Source organism: Centruroides vittatus, unplaced genomic scaffold, assembly GCF_030686945.1.
Source record: "Centruroides vittatus isolate TY-2023 unplaced genomic scaffold, ASM3068694v2 contig_3036, whole genome shotgun sequence".
Classification (NCBI taxonomy): Eukaryota; Metazoa; Arthropoda; class Arachnida; order Scorpiones; family Buthidae; genus Centruroides; species Centruroides vittatus.
The window spans coordinates 69,899-93,690 of record NW_027121948.1 but is presented as its reverse complement, the minus strand read 5'-3'; the positions used below and the strand labels follow the sequence as shown (position 1 = coordinate 93,690).

The 23,792-nt window shown below is 33.6% G+C and overlaps 1 protein-coding gene and 1 long non-coding RNA gene across 2 annotated transcripts in view; one reads left to right on the top strand and one right to left on the bottom strand.

The window, feature by feature from the left end:
- Nucleotides 1-311: 311 nt before the first annotated feature.
- On the bottom strand, nucleotides 312-535 carry LOC136972839 (uncharacterized). The gene is made up of 2 exons (XR_010880401.1): nucleotides 504-535; nucleotides 312-421 (listed from the first exon to the last, which is right to left on the bottom strand). It is a non-coding gene; the product is annotated as an uncharacterized lncRNA (long non-coding RNA).
- Nucleotides 536-1,434: 899 nt separating this feature from the next.
- The window catches only part of LOC136972838 (uncharacterized), a 55,512-nt gene continuing 33,154 nt past the window's right edge, over nucleotides 1,435-23,792 (top strand). Inside the window, exon 1 of the mRNA XM_067267474.1 lies at nucleotides 1,435-3,866. Within this exon, the coding sequence (XP_067123575.1) occupies nucleotides 1,487-3,866 (2,380 nt within the window). The 5' untranslated portion in view covers nucleotides 1,435-1,486. The remainder of the gene's footprint in view (nucleotides 3,867-23,792) is intronic.

Genomic DNA, 23,792 nt, shown 5'->3' with positions numbered 1-23,792 from the left:
TTTTCATCCGAACGAATGTAAAACGAATACAATTTATATTTATTTACTTTATATACAGCGATAAAATTTTTATTATAATAATTTGACTGGAGTCGGACAGAAACATTCTTTTGTGTCACAAAACACGGTCGATTAGCACCGTTCACAGAAAAAAAATAATTGATATTGTAAATAAAACATCACTTTCTTTAAACGAACATAACGCTCTCCCACGCAATAAAAGTGAAAAACAAATTATCATTTAAAGTCGTCTACGTGGACGTTATTTATTAATAGGACCTTGTACTGGTGTATTGGCACAGTAACGAGAGTTAATTCAGTAAAATTTCTTTATTTTATCACCTGTAGTAGCAATATCCGTACACATTTTACACGTGTTTCGGGCTAGCATGCCCCTCATCAGCAGTATTACCACTATGTACTATAAATAACAATAAAACATATAAGTTACAATAAAATCTAAAATATTCCAAAAAAATAATAAAATACAATTTAAAACCTACTGTGAATACATATCTCAATTCCGAGTATGAATAAATATCGATGACGTCATAAGTTATCGTGACGTCAACGTAGCAACAGCAGACATATCGAATGTTACGAGTTCACAATTCTGTTTTATTTTTAATTCATTTCTCAGAATCGTACTTCCGAGATTCGCCTTAGATGTTTTTCGTTTTACAATTACAGGGATTGTGTAAATACGTAATTCGACTTAAATTGACAATTTTCTTTCCACTATTAAACAATTTGCTTAATCATGCTTATTTATAACGTCACCGAGTATAGTGTTCCACGATTGGTGGATTATTCTACCCAAATTATTATTGATTCTATTCCTTTCTTTTATTTATATATAAATGTTCATATAATTGCCTTTTGTAATTGTTTGATTCTTTTCTCTTTATTTTTATACTATTTTTGTCAATTTGGCATCCATAATTATTACAGTGTTCTGCGACTGCAGAATTTGCATAATTGCTCCTTATTGCTCTTATATGTTCTTTTATTCTTGTATTTAATTTTCTTTTGGTTTCACCTATATATGTTTTAACCGGATCACAACTGCAATTAAATGAATAAATAATTTCTTTTTCATCCATTATATCTAATTTTTTGTCAGACCTATGATATAAATGTTTTTTAAATAAATCGTTTTTTTCCGGTATCAAATTCACTTTTCCTTAAAGTATATTTTGAAATGAAAAACAAATTGTTCATTCGTGAAAAAATCATTTAACGTTATTCTGATGTTTCTTCCACTGCAACGGGAATAAACGAGGAAATTAAAAACTGTACACGTAATCTTTCTACTGGAAATGACGAATAAATATCGATGACGTCATAAGTTATCGTGACGTCAACGTAGCAACAGCAGACATATCGAATGTTACGAGTTCACAATTCTGTTTTATTCTTAATTCATTTCTCAGAATCGTACTTCCGAGATTCGCCTTAGATGTAATAACAAGACTCGACGGACGAGATGAGGTGGGTTGTCTTTTTGCAATTTCTATTTTTAGTGGTAAATTCTTGTCAAGAGTTTTGGCAACATTGGGAAAATGTTTCTTGCTCGTCATCGGCAGACAGCTGCTACCAATCAAAGAACTTTTCCTCCGTTAAAATATTCGATCAATCCTTATTAATCAAATGCGGCGAGGAAACGATTGACTCTCGTCTGATGCGATGTTTGGACGTTAAAAATGTACAAAATATAACATTTAGAGATTGTTTTCTGTCGCGGATTGACTTTGGAATATTCACTTTCGGGAATGCAATCGAACAAGTCCAGATATGGTACGATCCATACCGGCGTAACAGAAACTTCGAGAGCGCCTTGTTTAATAACATGTCCTCTCTGCGATCTGTCAAAATAGAAGGCGTGAGGACGTCGGATCTTCTAAATTTAACATTTCGCAATGTTCCATCGCTGTCTTCATTGACAATTTATAGATATAACTTCACTTTATTTCCGAACAAACCGTTCCGAGAGTTAATTAATCTTTCCGAATTATACATCATGCATGGCGAGTTAAGAGTTCTACCCGAAGATCTATTTTACAATCTTCACAATTTAACAAAACTGCAGTTAAGTTTCAATAACATTGAATCGATTCATCCACTTGTCTTTAGAAATCTTACCCGATTGGAATATTTGGGTTTAGAATTGAATCGAATAAAGGATTTACCCAGTGACATGTTGAAAGGTCTTTATAATTTAAGGACATTTAACATTAATATGAACCGAGAATTATTAGAAATTCCGTCAGGATTCTTTAAGAAATTGCACAATTTGACTAATATTAAGGCTCAGTATTGTTCTATTTCTTCACTCGAAGAAGATGTATTTTCTGACTTAATTAATTTGAAAATCGTCCATTTGGATCTTAACAATATTGAACATCTCCCGCCAAATCTTCTCAGAAATAACAAACTGCTTACAACGTTTTCCTGTTTACATAATAGAATATCAACACTTCCAACAAAAATTTTTCATGGGCTTTCTGAACTGCGAGAGTTAGACTTGTACGGTAACCAGTTAGAAAATCTTCCCGAAGATGTTTTTCAGAATTTGTCATCATTGAAGACTCTCGATTTATCACATAATCGCCTCACATTTTTACACGAAAACATCTTCCTCCCTTTGACTAATTTAACGTATCTCGATCTATCTTTAAACAATTTAACTAAACTTACTGGTCGGTATCCTTTCGGCAGCAGCAAGCATCTGAATTTTCTGAAGTTAATTAATGCAGGGTTGACACAATGGCCGGTGATAAATTGGACAGAATACAACTTGACCGAAGTCGATTTCTCAATGAATCATTTTGAAACCGTCAAATTGCCAATTTACACACCAAATCGGGTGAAAATTAATCTGTTTTATTGTAAAATCAAAACAATTTACTTGGATGAGTGGACGTATGGATTTGAAATGCCGACATATAATTTAAGAAACAATGTAATCACTTGTGATGACAAACTGCAGCAATTCGTTTCTTTCGTTAAGCGAAATATGGCAGTAGCGAAGGAAATGTTTCCAAATATAGAAAACACGAAATGTTACGGAGAAAACAGAAATTTGCTTGATATCACATCGTTCGTAACAATAGGAAATTACTGTCCGATGAATTGCGAATGTTTTGCAAAACAAAATGACGTGATGGTCAATTGTTCCGGAAAGAAAATCGACAGAATTCCCGAAGTTCTCGTCCCGAATGCGACGATTGTCGATTTGAGTAATAATTACATAAAGGACTTGTCAAATGTCGATTGTGTGACGTGGAGAAACGTAACTCATCTGCGTCTGAGTAATAATTCAATAAGTAATATTTCTGATTATGTTCTTTTGCCAAACCTCAAATACCTATGGTTGGACGGAAACCGGTTAACCCAATTACCTTCCAGTTTAATGAACTTGGTCGACGTTTCTCCGGAATTTAAGATTTACTTATCTAGAAACAATTGGAATTGCCATTGTCATTCTCAATTTACTAAGGACTGGTTGATTAGGAACAGGCAGAAGATTGCAGATTTCTCCGATGTTTACTGCGGAAGAAATTCGTCTTCTGTGTCTTTCACCGAAATTGTTTCTAATGACGGATGCACAGGAATTCCAGAAATAAATTTGACATCTTCAGTAAATGCTTCTTTTTCGTACGAAGATTGTTTCGACGAAGTTAGTTCTGTTTCAGGATGGAAAATCGCAGTTGCTCTTCTTACTTCGCTATTGTTATTCAGTTGGATTGTGTTTGCTTACTTTGCTTATTGTCGCAAAAAAAGAAATGTCGACAAAGTGCTAAAGTGTAAGGAGGAAGCAATGATTTATTATAAGTTTACACCTGACGAAATCTGTAATTCGGATAATTAAATTACCCCGTGTTTGATCGCTTTAATGAAGAATTATTCATAAATCGCTATTATTTTTCATTCGCGTCTGTTAAAATTAATTTTGTATATTTTTTTGTTCATTTTGACTACGAATTTTATTATAAAATGTATAATCGTTTCATAATAAAGAAGGTAATTAAGAATGAGTAAATATTGGACATCAATAATTAATTAAACGATATTTTCTGAATGTAAAATTCGGAAGTAAAAGTAACATTCTCCCATTCAGAAAAATTATCATTAAATTTGAAATTTCTACAACAGATCGTTGACGGCTTTACAGTTTTGTGTAGCATTATATTGACTTCGGGAATTTCATTTCCATTGTTTGAATTCTAAATTGTTTTATTTGTTTAATATCTATGTGTTTGAAGTAGAGGATAAAATAAACACAAAATAGACCTCATATTAAAGTTTATTGCATTTTATCAACAACAAAACGTAGAGGCAGTCGGAGAGAATTGGAGAAAGCTGGGCGAAGATTAGAAGTGGGGGAGAGAGAAAAACAGACGGAGTTGTCTGAGCTGACCGGATATTTTGTTCGAACGGCCGATGGACAATGACGATGAATCTGTCAGTCAAATAAAATGAAAAATGCAGCAACCAGTTGCTTAACTTCTCCGGCGACATCCGGTGGCGCCATCTGTTATAATATGTTTTTTCATAAACGTTTATATTTTTTACTATTATAAAATGGCAAAAAGCTTAATTTTCGGGATAGAAAAGAGTAAAATCGTCATGAAGTTAGTTCTACTGGAGATGGATATGACCCCTTTATTTTTCTACCCCTGTCAAACTTTAACTACCAACATTTAATAGTATCATTTTTCCTAATGGATAAAATTTTTCAAACTTTCAGAAATACTTGACAAAAAGTACGGGAGTTATTAAGCTGTAAACACGGTGAATAAAATCATCACACACGCACATTAACACAACCACATAATCATACATAAAGAAATTATCCCGCCCGAATTTTTTGAATTTTTCGACGTTTCAAGATCCCCTGAACTCAAAAGAATATAAAAATCTGGTGCGGAGCTATTTATCCGGATAACCATACTTTCCGTCTGTTATAACAACCGGGAAAGTAAGAAAAAAAAAGTAAGACAAAAATGAAAGTAAGGACTCCACAAAAATATCCAAAATAAGGCGGCGGATTGGCTAGGATTTCGGCCGACAACCAGAGCTGGCCAGGTAGTTTACTTAGTGAGGAGCAAGTAAACTAGGACCGGGCTTTTTTTATGTATGTACTGTATACGCCCTGTGGGCACTAAGAGAGCCTCTTACAGCAAGTGTATTATCGGTTTGGCCAGAGCCCATAATGGGAAGACCGGATGATCAGTGACGGGACCCGACATATATGAACGGACCAAAACCCCGAAAAATTCCCGAGGACCCAACCCAACCGGACCCAACCTCGAAAAATACCTGAGGATTCCTTGATCCGACCGGATTCGATCTCGGGTCGCCCAGAGCGGCAGGCTGCCACTTGACCGCTCGGCCATCCGGCCGTACTGGGATCGAGCTGTTGGCTCTTGACAATGTTGAATGCCTTCCCAAACATCGGCGAAATAATAAAATAGAAGCGAAATTTTTAGGGGTACGTACAGAGGAATCAGAATCCTCGAATTGCTTGGTTACAGTAAGAGGGTAAGGAACAGAGCACTTATTTATTTTTGTCTGTTTCTGCTTTGCGAGCAAAGAAGGACGTGTTTCAACACCCGTCGTATAGGAAATGTTTTTGATTTGTTTTAATTTTGAAAGTGGTGCGTTTGTGTCTAATTAGTTCGATAATGGAGGTTGAATAGCGCGCGATCCATTTCACACCATACAAAAATTGATTATGACCCATTTCATTCGCGTGGAGTGAAATGGTTCGTTTCAGAATAGACACTCGGTTCAAAATCTTTATAATAATTTAACTCTATAAAAAGTGTCAACCCGTAAATGAAAATTACTGTGGAAATTTTTTAAGTTGTAAAAAAATCAAACAAGAGAATATCTAGCCTGTTTTTTATCTATATTTTCATTCTAAATATTTGGTAAAGTCGTAATTTCTCATTTAAGTGAATGATTTTCGAACACTTGAAAATATTCGAAATCGTGTAATCTGTAATTCAAAATAAATCTCCTTTATTATGAATCGCAGATTTTATCTGGCTGCAATTTGAAAAATTTGTAGACCTATAAATTTCCACAGTCGTCTGTCGGACGGTCTGTTATCTGTCTGTCCCGTGATCTCGAGAAAGGAGTTAAACAGATGAACGCCGAGAGCAGATGTGAAAAGTTTATGGGCAGTAGTCGAAGATTAACTATATAAAAATGTCCGATAATAAGCGGAAGTCACGTTACTTCAATTCAAATATATTCTTCCCGAAAGGGGTTATGTAGATGACCGACACGACTCTATTGTTAAATAAAAAGTGTGATGTACCAGGCCGAGCCCCCACTTACTTTAGGTGGAGAGCATATATTTTAAATTAAAAAACTATTAAAAACACGATTAAAAATTGCAGCCTGGTATCGTGACCGTGTCACAATAGATAATTCTTTTTAACGTACTATCAATAAATGATTTTCTTGATTCTAGTCTAATTTCAGACCAAGCTTCTTACATGTTTTTTTCTTATCTGTTGTATTGGTTGATTTAGATTCTCGCCATTATTCTAGTGTTTCCGGATCAATTCAAGGATTTTTATTTCAAGAAGTAATCCATTCTTCGGCATCTTTGCAGGTGTGACATTTAACTCCATCTTGTTGAAAGATTGCATTGTTATATTGCAAATGATCTTCCATTGATGCCACGAGGGAATATTCGAAGATATCGCCACTCGTTGTCCCGTTAATAGAGTCGCAATTTTCCAAGTTCATGACAGTCGAATGAACTCCATAACACAACCCTACGTGTGATTCAATTCTCATAATTGCACTAAATTACAAGCGTTATTACCTACAATTAGACAGTATTTATCTATTTGTTTTATATTGTTCTAAACCTTATGAAAATCATTCACTTAAGTAAGAAATTATGATTAGTTAGAAATTCACACTTTTACATAAAAATAAACCGAAAATATCAGTCTAAATATCCCGTTATTTAGTTTTATCACAATTTTTTATTTTATCCCGTTCTTGTCATTTAAACGTCAGCGTATTGTGACGCATTTAAATTGTCCTAAACTGTTCGCACTGATTGTACTGTACTTGTATGTTAAATGGTAAGATTGCGAAAAAGTTACATATACATAGTACAAAATATTAATAACAAAAAACATTAACAAGCATATAAAACAGTACAAATAAACAAAACAATAAGGTATATAAATGTAAAAAATAAATAGGTAAATAATCAAATTTGTTTATAAATATTGGTGACTTTTAGAAAAGTCCAGTCTCTGCCGAAATTCTCTGTTAGACTTGTATTTCCAAAATACTGTCTACGCCGTGTCTCGAAGGCAGAGGAATCGCGCGGTATGTGTTTTACACTAAGAGAGCAGTTGCAATACTGGCATACTGGCTGGACATAACCTTCAGAAGGTATTCAAGTCGAAAATGCCCAATTCTCAAACCAGTAAGAATAACCTGAAGTCTCCTATCATACTGTTTATTATGTGTCCAATTTTGTATCACAGGTTTGATCTCGTGTAGTTTATTGTGGACTTGTGCGTTCCACACATCTTGCCATCTCTCCGCTACTCGCTTTTTAACGACTAGCCTCAAATCACCTCCTTCAAAACGCATTGTATGCTGCGAAGGACTAGCTGAGTTTGCAGTCGCGTCAGCTTTTTTATTTCCTCTTATACCTATAAATAGGAATTAAATTCCTGTCACGGTGTTAAATTTCTGCAAAGTGCTGTCTATACACGTAATAGTAGATTTCTCAAGAAACTTCTTTAAGGGTTTTTCAATTCAAATTGTTTTTAACTACAAATGTTTGGGTGTTACTTTTTCGTCTAATAGTTTATTTCGAATGCATTATGTCAATAAGAAAATTTATACTAGATTATTAATGAATAAAATAATTCAATTAGGAAAATCTGCCAGATTACGTAACTCGATTGATTATTTATGTCTATTGAAAACTGCGGTTTGCCCTCTTTGTTACATCATACAGAAATTTGGGGTTTTCATTTGGTTAATGGTCATGGTATACAGATTAAATTCGTTAAAAACTATTTCGTTTATGTCGTTGTACACAAAGTTAATTAATTATGATGGAATGTGCCTCGACTCCTATAAAACTTATATTTAGTAAGATAATTGGATTAATAGGATTTCTAATCTCGATGAATATCGTTTGAGTAGGGTTTGCCTGAAATTTCTACTTGGTAAGATGGACACGTTATTTTATTGGTACTTGTGATAATGGTGGTATTAATATTATAAATGATAATTTGGATTCAATAGACTGGTCTCTTCTCCTCGTTAACATTTTTGGTCATTTTTTATACAGCATAAAAGAAAAATAAGTAATAGCGCATATAATTGTTGGTATAAGAATTGCAATTTTACTTTTCTTCGTAATTCCTCACATAATCAAGATGTTTCTCTTATTGTTTTGTCTTTCTTTATACATGTTAGGTGTAATTTACTATATTTTTTAAATAATTGCTCGAGAGAACTGTAAAATTTTTGTGTGGAGGAAGAAGCTGCGGATGCCTGGCATATTTTGGCTAAATGTGGGCGTCTTAAAAGTTAAGAGAAATTTTTGGTCGCGTTGTTCATTCCCGGTCTTTTTTCTCAATACGTTGGGCGTGGTTTCGACGCAACATTTCATCAATTGAATTCCATCTTTCTTACAACTGCAAATATTATTTTGAAAACAAAATTCATTATTTTCGACTAATTTATTCATTACTAAGCTCACTAAAGCTTTTTTTTATCTTTTAGTGCCAAAAGTTTGCATTCATACTCAATCAGAATAGTATGAAATATCTGAAAAGTATTCATTCGTATTACAACCACAAATTCTTGTGGTCATTTAAGACCACTTCTGTCAATTATCTTGAGGGATCTTACCAAATCATTATCTGAGTATTCACACTCCGGTGGAGAATTAATGACAGATAAAATATTAAGTCGGTGTGTCAAATGGAATTATTATAAATAAGAAGTTTTATTGATAAGATTACACAGATAGTTTTATTATCAATATTGGAAGTAAATTTACAAAATAAAATGGAATTATTTTCAGATTATAAATAGTTTTATTATAAAGGTTGTTTTTAGTGGAGCGTGCTAATCGAGACATAGAAAATATGTTGGGCACGTGGATGGAAACCAATCAGTTATCAAAGTGGTCAGAGGCTGTAAGATTCATCCAGGTGATTAAAATAGAGCATATCACGAGGGAATCAAATGTTCCCCCTACGAAGCAATGTTTGATTGTCCGGCCTCGCAACTTCGGCAATACCTAGTCATCCGCGCATTCTTTTATTCAGCAGTGCGCCGAGCAGTTGCTACCGGAAGTGACGTTTTTGCTGCTGACGGTCGAAAACACTTGCTGGAGAGAAAGCTATTTCAAAGTGGCCGATGTAAACAATGATTCTCTTACTGCTATATTTACGCATTTGTTCAATACTATTAGAAGAAAAGCCATTAAGTTCGATGTTGTTTATGAGAGAACGTGGAAATGATGATTTATTTATGTCATTGGCGTTGACTGATTCCTAACAACGAAGAATGCGTGCAAAAATCGTTGGTTACGTTCACGATATCGTACCACGATATTCGAATGAAATTTTTAAAGCCATTTTCGCGTGTCACGATTAACAGTCGAGGTAAGTGATTATTACTTTGTGATTTAGCTTGTTACGCTGCACTAATTTTTATCGAAATATTCAGATTAGAGATGGGAAATTACTGTATATTTTATTTTCGGCTTGGTCACTTATTTTCATATGTTCGCTGGCCTTTGTGTTGAAGACTTATAAAAAAAAAACAATAATAATACGTTAGGTATGTCCATAATGTTTATGTAAAATTTCGGCCGGAACATAATATGTAATTCGGATCGTCTTTTGGCTATTCGATTCAGATACTGGTGAAGTTGAAATATGATAAAAGATACTTTTAAAATTATCATTTTAAGCCGAATTCAATGCTATTATTATTTCATTGAAATTCTTAAATTTCTTTAACCGATTTCAAAATAATTTACTGTTATTTAATATTTTTATGACTTAATGTCATTTCGTTCAGGAGAAACTCGTGTTCCGATCCTCTATATTTTACCATATTTTATACAAACTACACAGTTACGTATGAATATACAGTACATGATTATTTTTTCTTTTCAGATTTTGATGAAAATGCTACCAGCGAAAATATCTACGAGAAAACCGTACACACCAAAAGAAAATATAGTGGTCGTGTCTCTGTGGTTATTAGGAAACCAAGAGAGTTTCCGTGGTGTATCAGATCGATTTGGAATGTCCCAAAGTCGTTAAAACACCGAGTTCAACAAGTTTTGTTATCAACTATTAGAACTTGCTCCACAGGTCATAAAATGGCCAAAGGGTGAAGCAACCCAAAAAGCAATTAAGGATTTTGCTGATTTAAGAGCTAATAGTTTGCCCAATACTCTTGGCTGTATTGATGGAACACATTCTGTTTTCTGTAAGAAAACGTGAGAAGAGTGCTCGCATTAATAGAAAACAAGTGGCAAGTGTGATTTTTCCAGCCATTTGCATTGCAGATTTAAAATTTATTGACGTATTCGCAGGACGGCCAGGATCAGCAAACGATGCTAGAGTATACCGTAACTCTCCAATTGCGCGAGCCATTGGAGACCATTGGGAATGATCCAAACCTTTTACCAAACGATTCACACATTTTAGGTGACTGCGCTTATCCGCTTAGCACACACCTTCTTACACCTTTTAGAGACAACGGTCATCTTGGAGGAAAAGAAAAAATTTATAACAAAGTTTTAAGCTCGACTCGAGTTGTTAATGAGCCGGCATTTGGTCATCTCTTCGGCCGTATGAGGAGACTAATATATTTATATATTTTAAGAAGGGAGCTTGTGCCTGTTGCGATTACTTCAGCACGTGTTATACACAATTTGTGTATTATGTATAATGATGGTCTTCTACCAGAAATTGATGATGACTATGAGGAAATGTGTTCAGATAATCCCGAGGTCTCATTGCAACCCTGTAAAACTGGATTCACAAAACGAGCGAGGATAGCCGAAGAGGTATACCTGCGTTATCAACTTTCATTATTAAACAGAAATTAGGTTATTTTACATATTGTAAAGCAAAGTATTTTTTATAAATTTATAAAGCAAAACTTTTGTAAATTTAATTTCAATAAATATATAAATTTTTAAACAAATCTTTCTTGTTATTTTCTTTTTACAAGCTCTTTTATTACTTCTGTTAAATTTTCCTATGCTTGTACTCTTCTTTACTCTAGCATCTTCATTTCAGCCAACATCTTTTGATCAAACTCATTTCTTTTTTTCATTTCTTCAACAAACCAAGCTGGTGCCTGCGCAGATCTGTCTTGCTTTTTTTTCGGTGTTCTTGAAATGTTTTCTGATGAGTCAAGGAGAAAGGGGTTATAATATTGAGATGGTACATTAGAGCAAGATGAAGATGAGGATGAAGAAAGTACAGAAAGAGACTGTGAAGGGGTAGGGGTTAAGGTGGGTGAGGATGCAGAGGACTGTGAAGGTACAGGAAAGGGTACAGAATGATTGGAAGATTCGACAGAAGATACGTATGGGGAAGGAGCTGAAGAGAGGTTTGATTGTTATCAGGTTTGAAGTTGAGGTTTAAACAGTTATCAGGAGGTACATTATTACATTTCTTCCCAAACGCCATTGTAAAGATCTCAAAATAAGGCCAACAAATACTGCTTTCACCAGATTTTCTTGCTTCGTCTACATTTTTCCCATAAGTCCTCATTAAATTTCTCCACTAATGTGCCCAATCTTCACCAGTGAAAGAATGTCCTTTTTCACACATAATGACTGATATTTTGTTCCATAATTACTTTTTTTATTACAGGCTTACAAAATTCTTTTTCCAATTCAATGCGCTGAGATATTAGTGATTTTGTTGCATTATCCGACCACACTTTCTCCGTAAATTATAAACCGCATGTTTTACAAGTTATCATCATTAATTAATAGCAATGACTCTAAATAATAATTGTACTTACCTACACTTTCTTTTGGTTCGCATTGTTTTGCGCTATGATGCATATCATTAAATGTGACTTCTATTCCATCATCAACTTCTATCAAAAAGAAAAAAAAAAATTATTTACAGTGCTCCAAATTAAATTGACAGTTACTTTAGCAGAATATAACTAAAAATGAAGGTGAGCCCATGTACTAAATACAGTTTAAAACGTTAAAATTTATTGTCAAGCTATAAAATGTTTATTTTCAGAAGCATATAATAATAAAGGACAAACTTCTAAATAATTTATCAAAATAAAAATAATAATCTACACATGAAATATGATAAAATGAATCCTTAAAATGTCTTTCTAATAGTAGTAAATTTATTTATTATTTTGAATGCCAAATGTCCTATAATCGAAATGATAATTATACATTTAATAAGAAGTTACAATTTTAATTAACACGCATAATACAAAATAAAGGTCACAGAAAAATTTTATATTTTACATATAAATAACTAGGACAATAATGAGTTAATGTACACTTTCTTACTTATTAATTATTAATATACTTACTGTATCCTTGTTTTCTACTGACACTATGTATTTTTATATGATTTAACAATAATAAATCTACTTCGGAAGGCAACATTTTATTGTCTGTCAAATATTGCAGTGAATTGCTAGAATCTGTAAATAAAAAATAAAAACAGTATTTCATAAACCCACTTTTAACCGTAGGTTTGACTTCATAATCAAAAAAATAATAGATTCTTATATTTCGTTTTGTTATTTTCCATTTCACATTTAAAAAGATACTTAGTTGAAACAAAGGAGTTAAAAATTTGCTGATTTAATATAGCAGAAAACTGATTATTATTCGGTAGTGGAAAAAGATACTTCTTCATGGAGGCGTCCATCTTGTAAGCACTATTTTTGGCGTGGTCGAGAGGTGCTGCCAGTGCACTGAAAGCGCACCAGACAATAGCACTGTCAACGATAAAACGCAAGAAGATGAAATGATTATTACTGAGAAGATGAAGGCCAAGCAAATAACCGATGATTCCATTGTAACGATTCAGAGACAGAAAACACGATTGAGTCTTAGGAAGTTCTTGGAACTATAGAGCCAATACCAAAAAGAGATAGAATCTGTAGTGACTATAAGAAACAACGCCAAATTAAGTTTGGAAAAACAAGTTGAAAAAATGAAAGCCACGTCTGTTGATAAATATCCAATTGCGAAAGTTGGCCAAAATGTAAGACCGAAAATGCCTGAAATCGACAAAGCTAAAACCGACCCAAAAAGCGTTATCGCAGCTACAGTAGGCGTAAAGGACAACGAGTTTTACCAACTAGGTACCAAAATTAGAATACTAAAGCAGCTTTATACACAAAATCAATTTACCTCATGCCCCGAAGACTTTATCGAGATAGAAGAAGTTGTTAAAGATAAAGAAGTGAGTCTTCGAGAAGTTGTCGCGAAATTGTCTTTGACCGGAGGACAAGGTTTCAAGAAATGCAACTGCCTAAAAAAATGCGTAATGAAGAAGTGCTCTTGCGAGTCATCGGGATTACCTTGTAATCTACTGTAAATGCCACGATAGCTCTCCGTGTTGTAACAAATAAAATCCTTTTTTTTTACTTTTATGAAATGACAAGAAATACCAAATGATTAGAAAAAAATACTGCGATTACTGATCAGCTTGGCCAACGTAGGCTATTATATTACTTTTGACAAGATAATTTAAGTTTTGTTACGTGAAAAAGTATTTTTAAACTGTTTCACTAGTTATTAATAAATAGGACTTAGCAAGTTAACTGTTTATAATAATTGCAATAAATAATTATTACAATACTCATAGTTTTATTTCTAAAACCAACATTTACTAACCGTCTTTAGTAAAAGCAAATTATAATGGTAAAAGCCTGGAAAATCAACTCACTTTATAAAAATCTTTACATTTACCAACACGAGTTGGTAAATGTAAAGATTTACAAGTAAAACCTATGATTTACCAATATACGGGCTTTTACAGTAACGTGTATACTAGTATTTTCAACACGAGGGTTGGGAGTTGACCAAATTTAACCGGATTGTACCGGTTAATATCAGGAAAAAATTCAAAAATATTTAATTTAACTTACGTCTTATCTGTTGAGAAAAATATATTAATCAAACCGATTGACAATGTGTTGACTAATACTATGAAAATATTTACATCTTATCTGTGGGAAAATCTATCTGTTTCGAAATATAATTTAACCAGGGGCAACGGCACGAAGATAACCTAATTATCAAACCCGATAGATAAAAACTAGTATTATAACCTTTGAATTTATATATATATATATATATATCCCATTAACCTTGGAGTTTTCAACTTATAGTTTCCATCCTTGCATCCTTAAACATGTTAAGAAATGTAACTTAAAATGAGTTGTAAGTAATATATTTTTTAAATTCCAACACTTTATGTTTAAATACTGATCTTTCTCTAGATGTTTCAAATGGTAAGTATTACATTGCATGCCACTTTAATTATATTTTATAAAATTAATATTATGATTTCTAATATAGGTATAATAATAGATTTTGAAGGGTTTACAATTAAAGATGAACATCTTCGCTATATTACTGCGAGGGCCAGGATCTAAGAATAACGAGATTCGATTCGAACATTTCATTCATTTTCATGTACTGTTTTTTCAAAAACGATTTCAAAAAGTTAGGGTTGGTTCAAACAAACAAAAAAAAACAACCGACAAATTTTCTCATAAAAATCGATCATAAAATTCCGTTTCCACGAAAATATTTCTTTGTAGAAGAAGAGTTAACTGTTGTTTCATAATTATGTCATGTAACCCACCATTAGTTCAGAGCGATCATCACCTCTGACGTACACGGGGGAAATCTAGAAAAAGAAGCCCCAAATAAAAGGCAGAGTGATGACGCGTCGCACAGAGAGTACTGACATCTGTCTAGTGTGTGCATCCTTGGATTATCGCCTCCCGCCGTCGTCGTTCGTCCTCTCAAGTGAACCCACCTCAACGTTACCCACCACGTTACCCGTTCGGATTCGAACTCTCTTCATTTTCGACTCAACCGAGTCCAACGAACTTACGTTCTCCGGACTCTTTTGCTGACGTCAAAGGACTATCGAATCACCACTTTCACTTCGAGGTATTTACTGTACTCGCGATGATATGTAAGCTCTCTTTCGAGTTCTTTCGGTGAACGCGGTCCGGGTCGTTGACTTTTCTATAGTGTTACTAACTCCCATAGATACCTACGAATTCTTAGATTTTAATAAAAGCGTATTAACAATTACTGAAGTAATAGAAGAACTTATCCCTTAAATCTATGTAAATATGTTAAATCTATATAAATACGTTGAATAATAAACGGGTATATTATTATTAATTAACTGGCTGATGTGAGTTTCTTCCAAGATTATCATCTCCTCCATTCAAATCCGGAATCCTCCACGAGATCGCTCGCGCTAACCCGGTCACCTTTTACCATTCCTCGACCTCACTTAATACGTAAATAAGGCGTATCTATCCGCTGAATAAATCTATAGATTGGTGTCGGATCCTGACGTGAGATAAGATTCAACGATCCTCATCTCAACAGTCCTTTTCCTCTCGACTTACAGGTAATTCTTTAGACAAGCTAGATCGGACCCAAGGTCTTGTGTCGATTAAGAGGTAGGGAAGTAAAGCACTTTTAAATATTCTGCCTTCGGCTAATTTCACAATATATTAGTGAGACAGCTTGGATTTGTTGGGAGATTCGGTGATGATTTTGGGAAAATAAATTTTTATAACGAATTTATTACTTTTAATGATCTGACTTATAGGGATGGAGTGTCTGTTCAATTTGGAAATAGACTGAATGAATTAAACCTTTCATGCGATTAACACTACTTTGGAATATGGAAACAAAATTCTCGAGTCTGTGAAATTTTATTAAAATTATTTAAGGAATTTAAAATTATTTTTTATAAGGGAGGGGCAATAGAAAAAACTTTTTAAATTTAACATCGATTGGTGTGGTAGAATAGCCCCAAAATTTACTTTGTCTATAAATAATACAGTATTTTAATTAATTGTGAAGTAATTAATTGTAACTCCCGTGGAAACATTGATATTCTGATGTATAATTTCGGACAAGAAAAGTTTACTATTACAGCTGGAGAAGCTATTGTTCAAATAATTTTTGAAAAAGTATGTATCCAACTCTGATAGAAACAACAACATTATACTTCGTTGATAGAAATTTTTTCGAAAATGTATTTGATAAATGTCCAAAAATTGTTTTTTCTCAAAAAGAATTTTGTACACAATTATTATTTTAAATGTGCTATTTTTGTAATGTACTCAAATATATAAAACTATTCAAAAACCTTTATAATAAAACTATTTATAAACTGAAAATAATTTATTTTACTTCCAACATTGATGATAAAACTATTTGTGTAATCTTATCAATAAAACTTCTTATTTATAATAATTTCATTTGACACACCGACTTAATATTTTATCAAATATTAAAACAAATTTTATCTGTGCAACTTAATTTTATAGTAATTAGAAAATATATTTATTTTAATATTAATATATTTCAGTTAGTAAATCAGATAAGATACGAAATATTACGAAATTATATCGTTTGCAATCGCGAAAATATACTTCTGTACTTACTTGGAGAAATAAATCTAGCTTTAGATAAACTGAAAAAAAAACTGGAAACATTTAAAATAACTGTATTATTTCAAATTATCAGTCACTTTGAGAAATTAATAATAAAACTTTCTTGTAAACTTTAATTTTGTGATTAGAGCTGCTCATATGGCTACTACTAACGTCACCTTCAATCCCAGTTAACCGGAACCGCGCCAACTTTCTCTTTGCCTAGAAACTCCGAAGATTCTCAGAATTGCGACATTTATGATTACAGTTGTTTTAAATAAGCGTTATTTCTAAATGCAGCTTTCACTTGGTACGATCGCTGGAGAACGGTCACCATTATGTCGAACCTTTAACTCCCGGATTGGTATACAATCCGGGAGTTAAAGGTTTGCGGTACACAATTAATACATTATACATAGTAAGTAACCTGATACTAAATTTGCTAATTAAAAACCCTATTTCAATGCACAATTATTTTCAATTTTACTTATTTAAGCATACTAGATACATTTCATAACGCGGGGATTCCCCTTGTCCACCGGGTCGCCAAAATATCCGAAACGTTTGACGTCCTTCCCCGAGATATGATGTGTCGGCGTTGCAGTGGCCATTTTACCTGAAAATTATTTTCCTTACTTGTCTAGAAAAAAAACTTCTTTTATCGCTTTTTCCAAAGTCTTTGTATCAAAACTTCTCTTCTACTTGCGCGTTACACTGGAGAGACTTACACTGATGTTGCATACTAATGTTGCGTACAAAATCGCCCCCTTCCGAAAATTTTCCGTTTACGCAAATTTCCACTTTTTACAGTTTTCGTTTTACTTCGAGTTACATTTGTGTTGCCCTTCCTTTCATTCGTCGCCCTTTCTCTGAAAGAATCCGCGCTTTTCCATTGCGCCATATTACTGCACAATAAAGTACAAGTTTAGACACGAAATCTGTAGTGTTGCAGATTGCAGACGTTTCGTGCAATAAATAATGGCCGACTAAGAGAACCACATTAAACTAGAAAAAAAATTTGCCAGATTCAGACAGAAAAAAAGAATTCCCCGCGCTGGAAAGCAGGTTTTCAGTCCCAGCAGTGGTTAGGCAACGAATGGCTTGTAAAAGTTACGCGAGTGTAGAATGGTCCAAAGAGGCAGTACACGAATTAATAAAAAAATTATTTATTTTTCTCACGTAATTAAAAATACACGTATTTCTTTTAGAATTCCAACTCTCAGCGTTATACAATATCCAAAAAAGGGGCAAGAAGTCAAAAAAACGAGTCGCAATAAATAAGAATAATCTTATAACATACTAACTCCACATTATAAACTAAAAAGAAAAAAGGAAAAATAGCAAAAAGTTTTACGATAATAGACGAGAAGGTTTCAAAGAATACCCGGGTTCTGTTTCATATCGATGCTCTTCTGGTGGAGAACCACTATAAATCGTTTGCTTGACTTCTGATGGTGGTAGTACAGAGCAGCCAGCATCTAGGGTAAAAGCGTTCGTCGCTGTATAAGTGATATGAAAGAGGCGTAGGAAGGCTTTAATGACAAGTGTGTACTATATGTGTACTATTTAAACCCCTAGACGACAAACAGTGTGAAAAGAATGCGATTATAGCTGGATACCTTTTGCTACAGTTCTGATGGTGGTAGTACAGAGCAGCCAGCATCTAGGAAAAAAGTGTTCGTCGCTGTGTACTATTTAAACCCCTAGACGACAAACAGTGTGAAAAGAATGCGATTATAGCTGGATACCTTTTGCTACAGTTCTGATGGTGGTAGTACAGAGCAGCCAGCATCTAGGAAAAAAGTGTTCGTCGCTGTGTACTATTTAAACCCCTAGACGACAAACAGTGTGAAAAGAATGCGATTATAGCTGGATACCTTTTGCTACAGTTCTGATGGTGGTAGTACAGAGCAGCCAGCATCTAGGAAAAAAGTGTTCGTCGCTGTGTACTATTTAAACCCCTAGACGACAAACAGTGTGAAAAGAATGCGATTATAGCTGGATACCTTTTGCTACAGTTCTGATGGTGGAAGTACAGAGCAGCCAGCATTTAGAGTAAAAGCGTTCGTCGCTGAATAAGTGATATAAAAAAGGCGTAGGAAGGCTTTCATAAACAGTGTTTACTATATGTGTACTATTCAAACTCCTAGACCACAAACAGTGTAAAAAGAATGCGATTATAGCTAGAAACCTTTTGCTACAGTTCTGATGGTGGTAGTACAGCGCAGCCAGCATCTAAGGTAAAAAGCGTTCGTCACTGTATAAGTGATATAAAGAGACGTAGGAAGGCTTTAATGACGAGTGTGTACTATATGTGTACTAAGAAATTTGTTGCACTCTACTCCATTAGATGTGGGATCCGTTGACCTGCTCTCTTGTGATCCGATTCACTCTAGCCTTGATGCCAATGTTTTTACATGCCTTGCTCTGCTATTACAGCATTTAGACTTTGATGTACAGTAATTTTATTTTAGTTATAGTGCACTTTTATTTTTTTAATCATTTATTTAATTTTTATTCTTTTTTATTTTAATTCATTTATGTTATTTATTTTATTTTATTTTACTTCCCTTTTCTCTGCCATTTTATTGTATCCCTTGTATGACTAACGGCATGTATCTACTATGTACTTTTTGTATTTCTGCCTGGCTGTGCTCAGCGGTGCCAGAGAATAAAGATTATTTGACTGACTATATGTGTACTATTTAAACCCCTAGACGACAAACAGTGTGAAAAGAATGCGATTATAGCTGGATACCTTTTGCTACAGTTCTGATGGTGGTAGTACAGAGCAGCCAGCATCTAGGGTAAAAGCGTTCGTCGCTGTATAAGTGATATAAAAGAGGCGTAAAAAGGCTTTAATGACGAGTGTGTACTATATGTGTTCTATTTAAACCCCTAGACGAGATATATTGAGATAAAATGCGTATAAAACGCAATTACATTTGAAAATTTTTTGTTTGACTTCTGACGATAGCAGTAGAGAAACCGATATCTGGGGTTAAAGCGGTAAAGACCTTAATGTTTTTCCAAAATATCATGTGGAAAAGTAAATTGCTTAGTAAATTTTTACTTTTGTTTTAAATAATATATAATAATTATATTTTTGTATTAAGTATTTCTGTTACCCTACACCTTACTGTCGGGAATTGTGGAAGTGAGGTCACGCTCGACATGTTATTCACTGGTCAGTAAAAATTATTCTGCGTCAGTTGTCCCTACACGGTTGTCGTTTGTACTTGTATTCGCGCGCTAACCACACCATTTTCGCATTATTAATATAGCTTTTTCTTGTAGATGGAATGTATTATGGTGATTTAAAATAATTTGTTTTGTTAATATCGATGAGTGCTTGCGTGTTTTTTAATAAGGTCGATCTTTAACGAAGCAAATAGTTAGAAATAACAAATCGTTCGTAACTTTAAAACGGTTTATCGTATGTAATTTTTTTAATACTAATCGATTTAGCGTGTGAAATTACATCTAGATATATTTAAGTCTATTCGTTAGTTGATTTTTGTGAAACCGTGTTGTATTATTCTTAGAAGTCTCGAACACAAATTCGTGTCAATAACAACCACATGACTTTTTTCCATTTTTATTTAGTTGATACACGTTTCGGGTTTTATGCCCCTCATCAGTCAACTAAATAAATATAAAATAATGTATACAGCGTTTTTACCGACAAGTTATATAAACTTTTAAACGTATATAACATACCAGTTTTTTCCCAGTATGGCACTTGTACACGGTAAGTTTGGACATTACAAGCTCAAGAATAACAGTTATAAAATTCTTGTACATCTATTTTGAGTTAAAAAGTACAACTATTTAATATAACAATAAATTTAAATTAACTATGGATAAAATCGGGACAAGTTCTTACTATTTGTTCTCTTGTACTTCTTAGTGGAGATGGTTAATACACAATACATTTTCAAAAGTCGTTCGAGCACTTTTGGCTCGTTTATGTTCAAACGGATTCCAGAAAATTTCCTTAAAGACAAAATTGTAGACAAACTGTTGGTATAAGTTTTTGTCTAAACTTTCTCCTGTTGAACGTTGTTTAGGTTATGTGACAGTTAAAATTTGCATAACTACATGTAAGGGGTTGAAACAAAGTAAGCCCGAAACGTGTATCAACTAAATAAAGGTGGAAAAAAGCCATGTGGTTGTTATTAACACGAATTTGTGTTCGAGTCTTCTATTCGTTAGTATTAAGTTTAATACAGTTTTTTTTTTAGCTGGATAGCTTTTGCTTTACCCTAACCTGCTTACAGGGGCGTTTTTATGCTCTCTTTTGACCTGGGAAGGGCGTAAAACCACAAAAAATATCCATAACCTGTTTTCCTTTTTATCTTTGTTTGGGTCTCTTCGAAGATCCTCGTTATACGTTGGACGTTGTCTCTCTCTCTCATGTTAGCATGGTCTTTTCTTTCTTGTAGGCCACCTTCGTCTCCCTGTGTCTTGCTAGACGACGAGCAGGAGCGTAACTTTCACACGTCTCTTCATCAAGAGTCTGACCCAAGAATGAACGTTATCGTTCTAGTTGCTTCATGGTCTACACTATCCATTGGTAACGTGGTTGCTGGAAAGAGTTACCTCATCCACAGGAAGGAATGTTAGTAGAAAATTCGAGAAAACAAAAGGAAGAACAAATAAGAAAGAACACTTAAAACTAAACTTATATCTAATTTATACATTAATATGGCGTATTGCCACAGGCTGAAAACGATTGTATTAATTTGGTGCTTTAACAATGAATTGGCCTACCCAAATTTTTTTTATTCGAAGTGAACACGAACTGGTTTACATCCTTACTCGTAAGCATTCATTTTTAAACCTTTATATCTTAAACAATAAAAAAACAAAACTGTGGTTTCTTAATGGCGTATTACGTCACAGTACCGAGCCAGTGACGTTCGTTCCGCTTTCTGTAGTCTCGTTTGAATCACGTATTCCGAGGAAGTAATTCGACAAGTTGTGTTTGGGATGATGACGTAATTTCTGTTACCGATTCAAATGTTCTCGTTGTTTAACAATATTTACGTCTCGTCTGTGATGACGTAAAATACACATTCCAAAAAACAGTTCTACGTAATATAGACAATCACTACTTACAGAAGGAGGAGTCGAAAGATGACCAATTATGTATTTATTCTTTTAAACGCAAACGATAGAAAAAGTAATTATTGAAAAACTAAAGTCAAGTAGTCATTTACAGACTGAAATGTGGTCATTTACGTCTGTAATTGACTACATTTTCTACAATTATTTCCTCGTCTTTTAAAGTACTTTCGTTTTTCGTTTTGTTTTAAAGTTTGTTTCTCCGCATTTTCCTTTATCAAACTTCGACATCCTTTTTTTATCTTTTAGTTGGTAAAGTTAATTAATTTTAAATGCTAACTACTTCTATTTATTTAAGTTTCTTACTCGAAGATTAATTTATTTTATTTTTTTAAATATTCATAAACTATTTGCCAGAGTTTTGTATTTATCTTGTGCTTTTATTAACACGATAAAATGGTCGGAGTTCCATTAACAGAGGAAATCATTTCTATGCCATTTAATTATCGTTTTGCTATATTCTATTTACATACGAAAATAGGGCATTTTTAGTTGCTATTAAGTTAGTAATATAAAACAAATACAATTTATATATTATTATTTTCTACTCGGTGATGAAGTTTCTATTATATTGCTTTAACTGGTGTCAAACAAAAATATTCTTTTTTGTCACAAAACACAATTGATTAACATTATTTAAGATACGTTTTAGACAAAAAAAATAATTTAATATTTTATTTAGGTTAATGTTACCTGTGGTAGCGAAATATGGCGGCCCTTCCGGTCACCATCTTGTTTGCGCACGCATATGTGCAAGCAAGATGGCGACCGTCGACATTAACCAATACGCAACTAGATTTAAACTTTTCTTTAAAACTAAAACATTTTTGAAATGTGAATTTGCTACTTACTTGTTCCTGAGACTTTGATTTCATTTCCTTTTTCGGATCGAAGACGAAAAACAAAAAGTTCATCATTCTACCTTAAATACATCGATAACTGGACGTAGTGATTGATTTACGAGATTGGATACATCAGTGGTTCGAACAGAATTTTCCTGGAGTGTACGTAAAAGTTTTAGCCTGTAAGAACTGCAACCTTGTAATTCATATCTCTCCCCTTTACGACTACGAGAGGCAACGTCTTCACAGATGTTGGCTCCTGCGATCCACGCGCACCTCGCCTTTCATGCGTCAATCGCATTGTCTCATGGCGTCGGAAATCACGAGAAACATATGCTTGGTTATGACACGTTTAACACACTTTTAACAGCCATTTAACATATGTTTAGCGCATTTAACACACGTTTAGCGCATTTAACACACGTTTAATCCATTTAACACACGTTTAACCCATTTAACACACGTTTAGCACATTTTATATCCATTTAACACATTTATTACCTATTTAACACAAGACACGTTTGCCACGGTAATTAACATTGGCTAAATTTTCCTACTCGTTAAATTTTAAAAAAATAGATAAAATTGTAGAAACTTTAAATAACCACGGACACCTTTAGAAGTCCTAACAATATGCACGGTCCACCTACATCGTAACCGAAACCAATATTCACAATATTCCTCATATGTCCAGAACAGAAAATTTTGCTGAAAATTTGTATACAAATTTATCTGTACGATAAGCGCCATCTACATTGCATTTCTTAAAACTCATGCCGTCGAGATTACCGGAAGGGCAGCAATATTTCGCTACCATAAGTAACATTAGCCATTATTTATAATTTCAATTTTTTAAACGAACAATTCACTTGCAATAAATGTGCAAAACGACTTTTTTATTCGTACAATATTCATTTAACGTTAATCCGATATTGCTTTTTCTAATGCAACGGAAATAAACGAGGAGATTAAAAACTGTACACGTAATCGTTTTATCGGTAATGACGATTCCATGTCACTGACGTCACAATTTATCGTGTTATCAAAAGTACCAACAGTAGAGATATCGAATATTAGGAGTTCGGAATTCCGTTT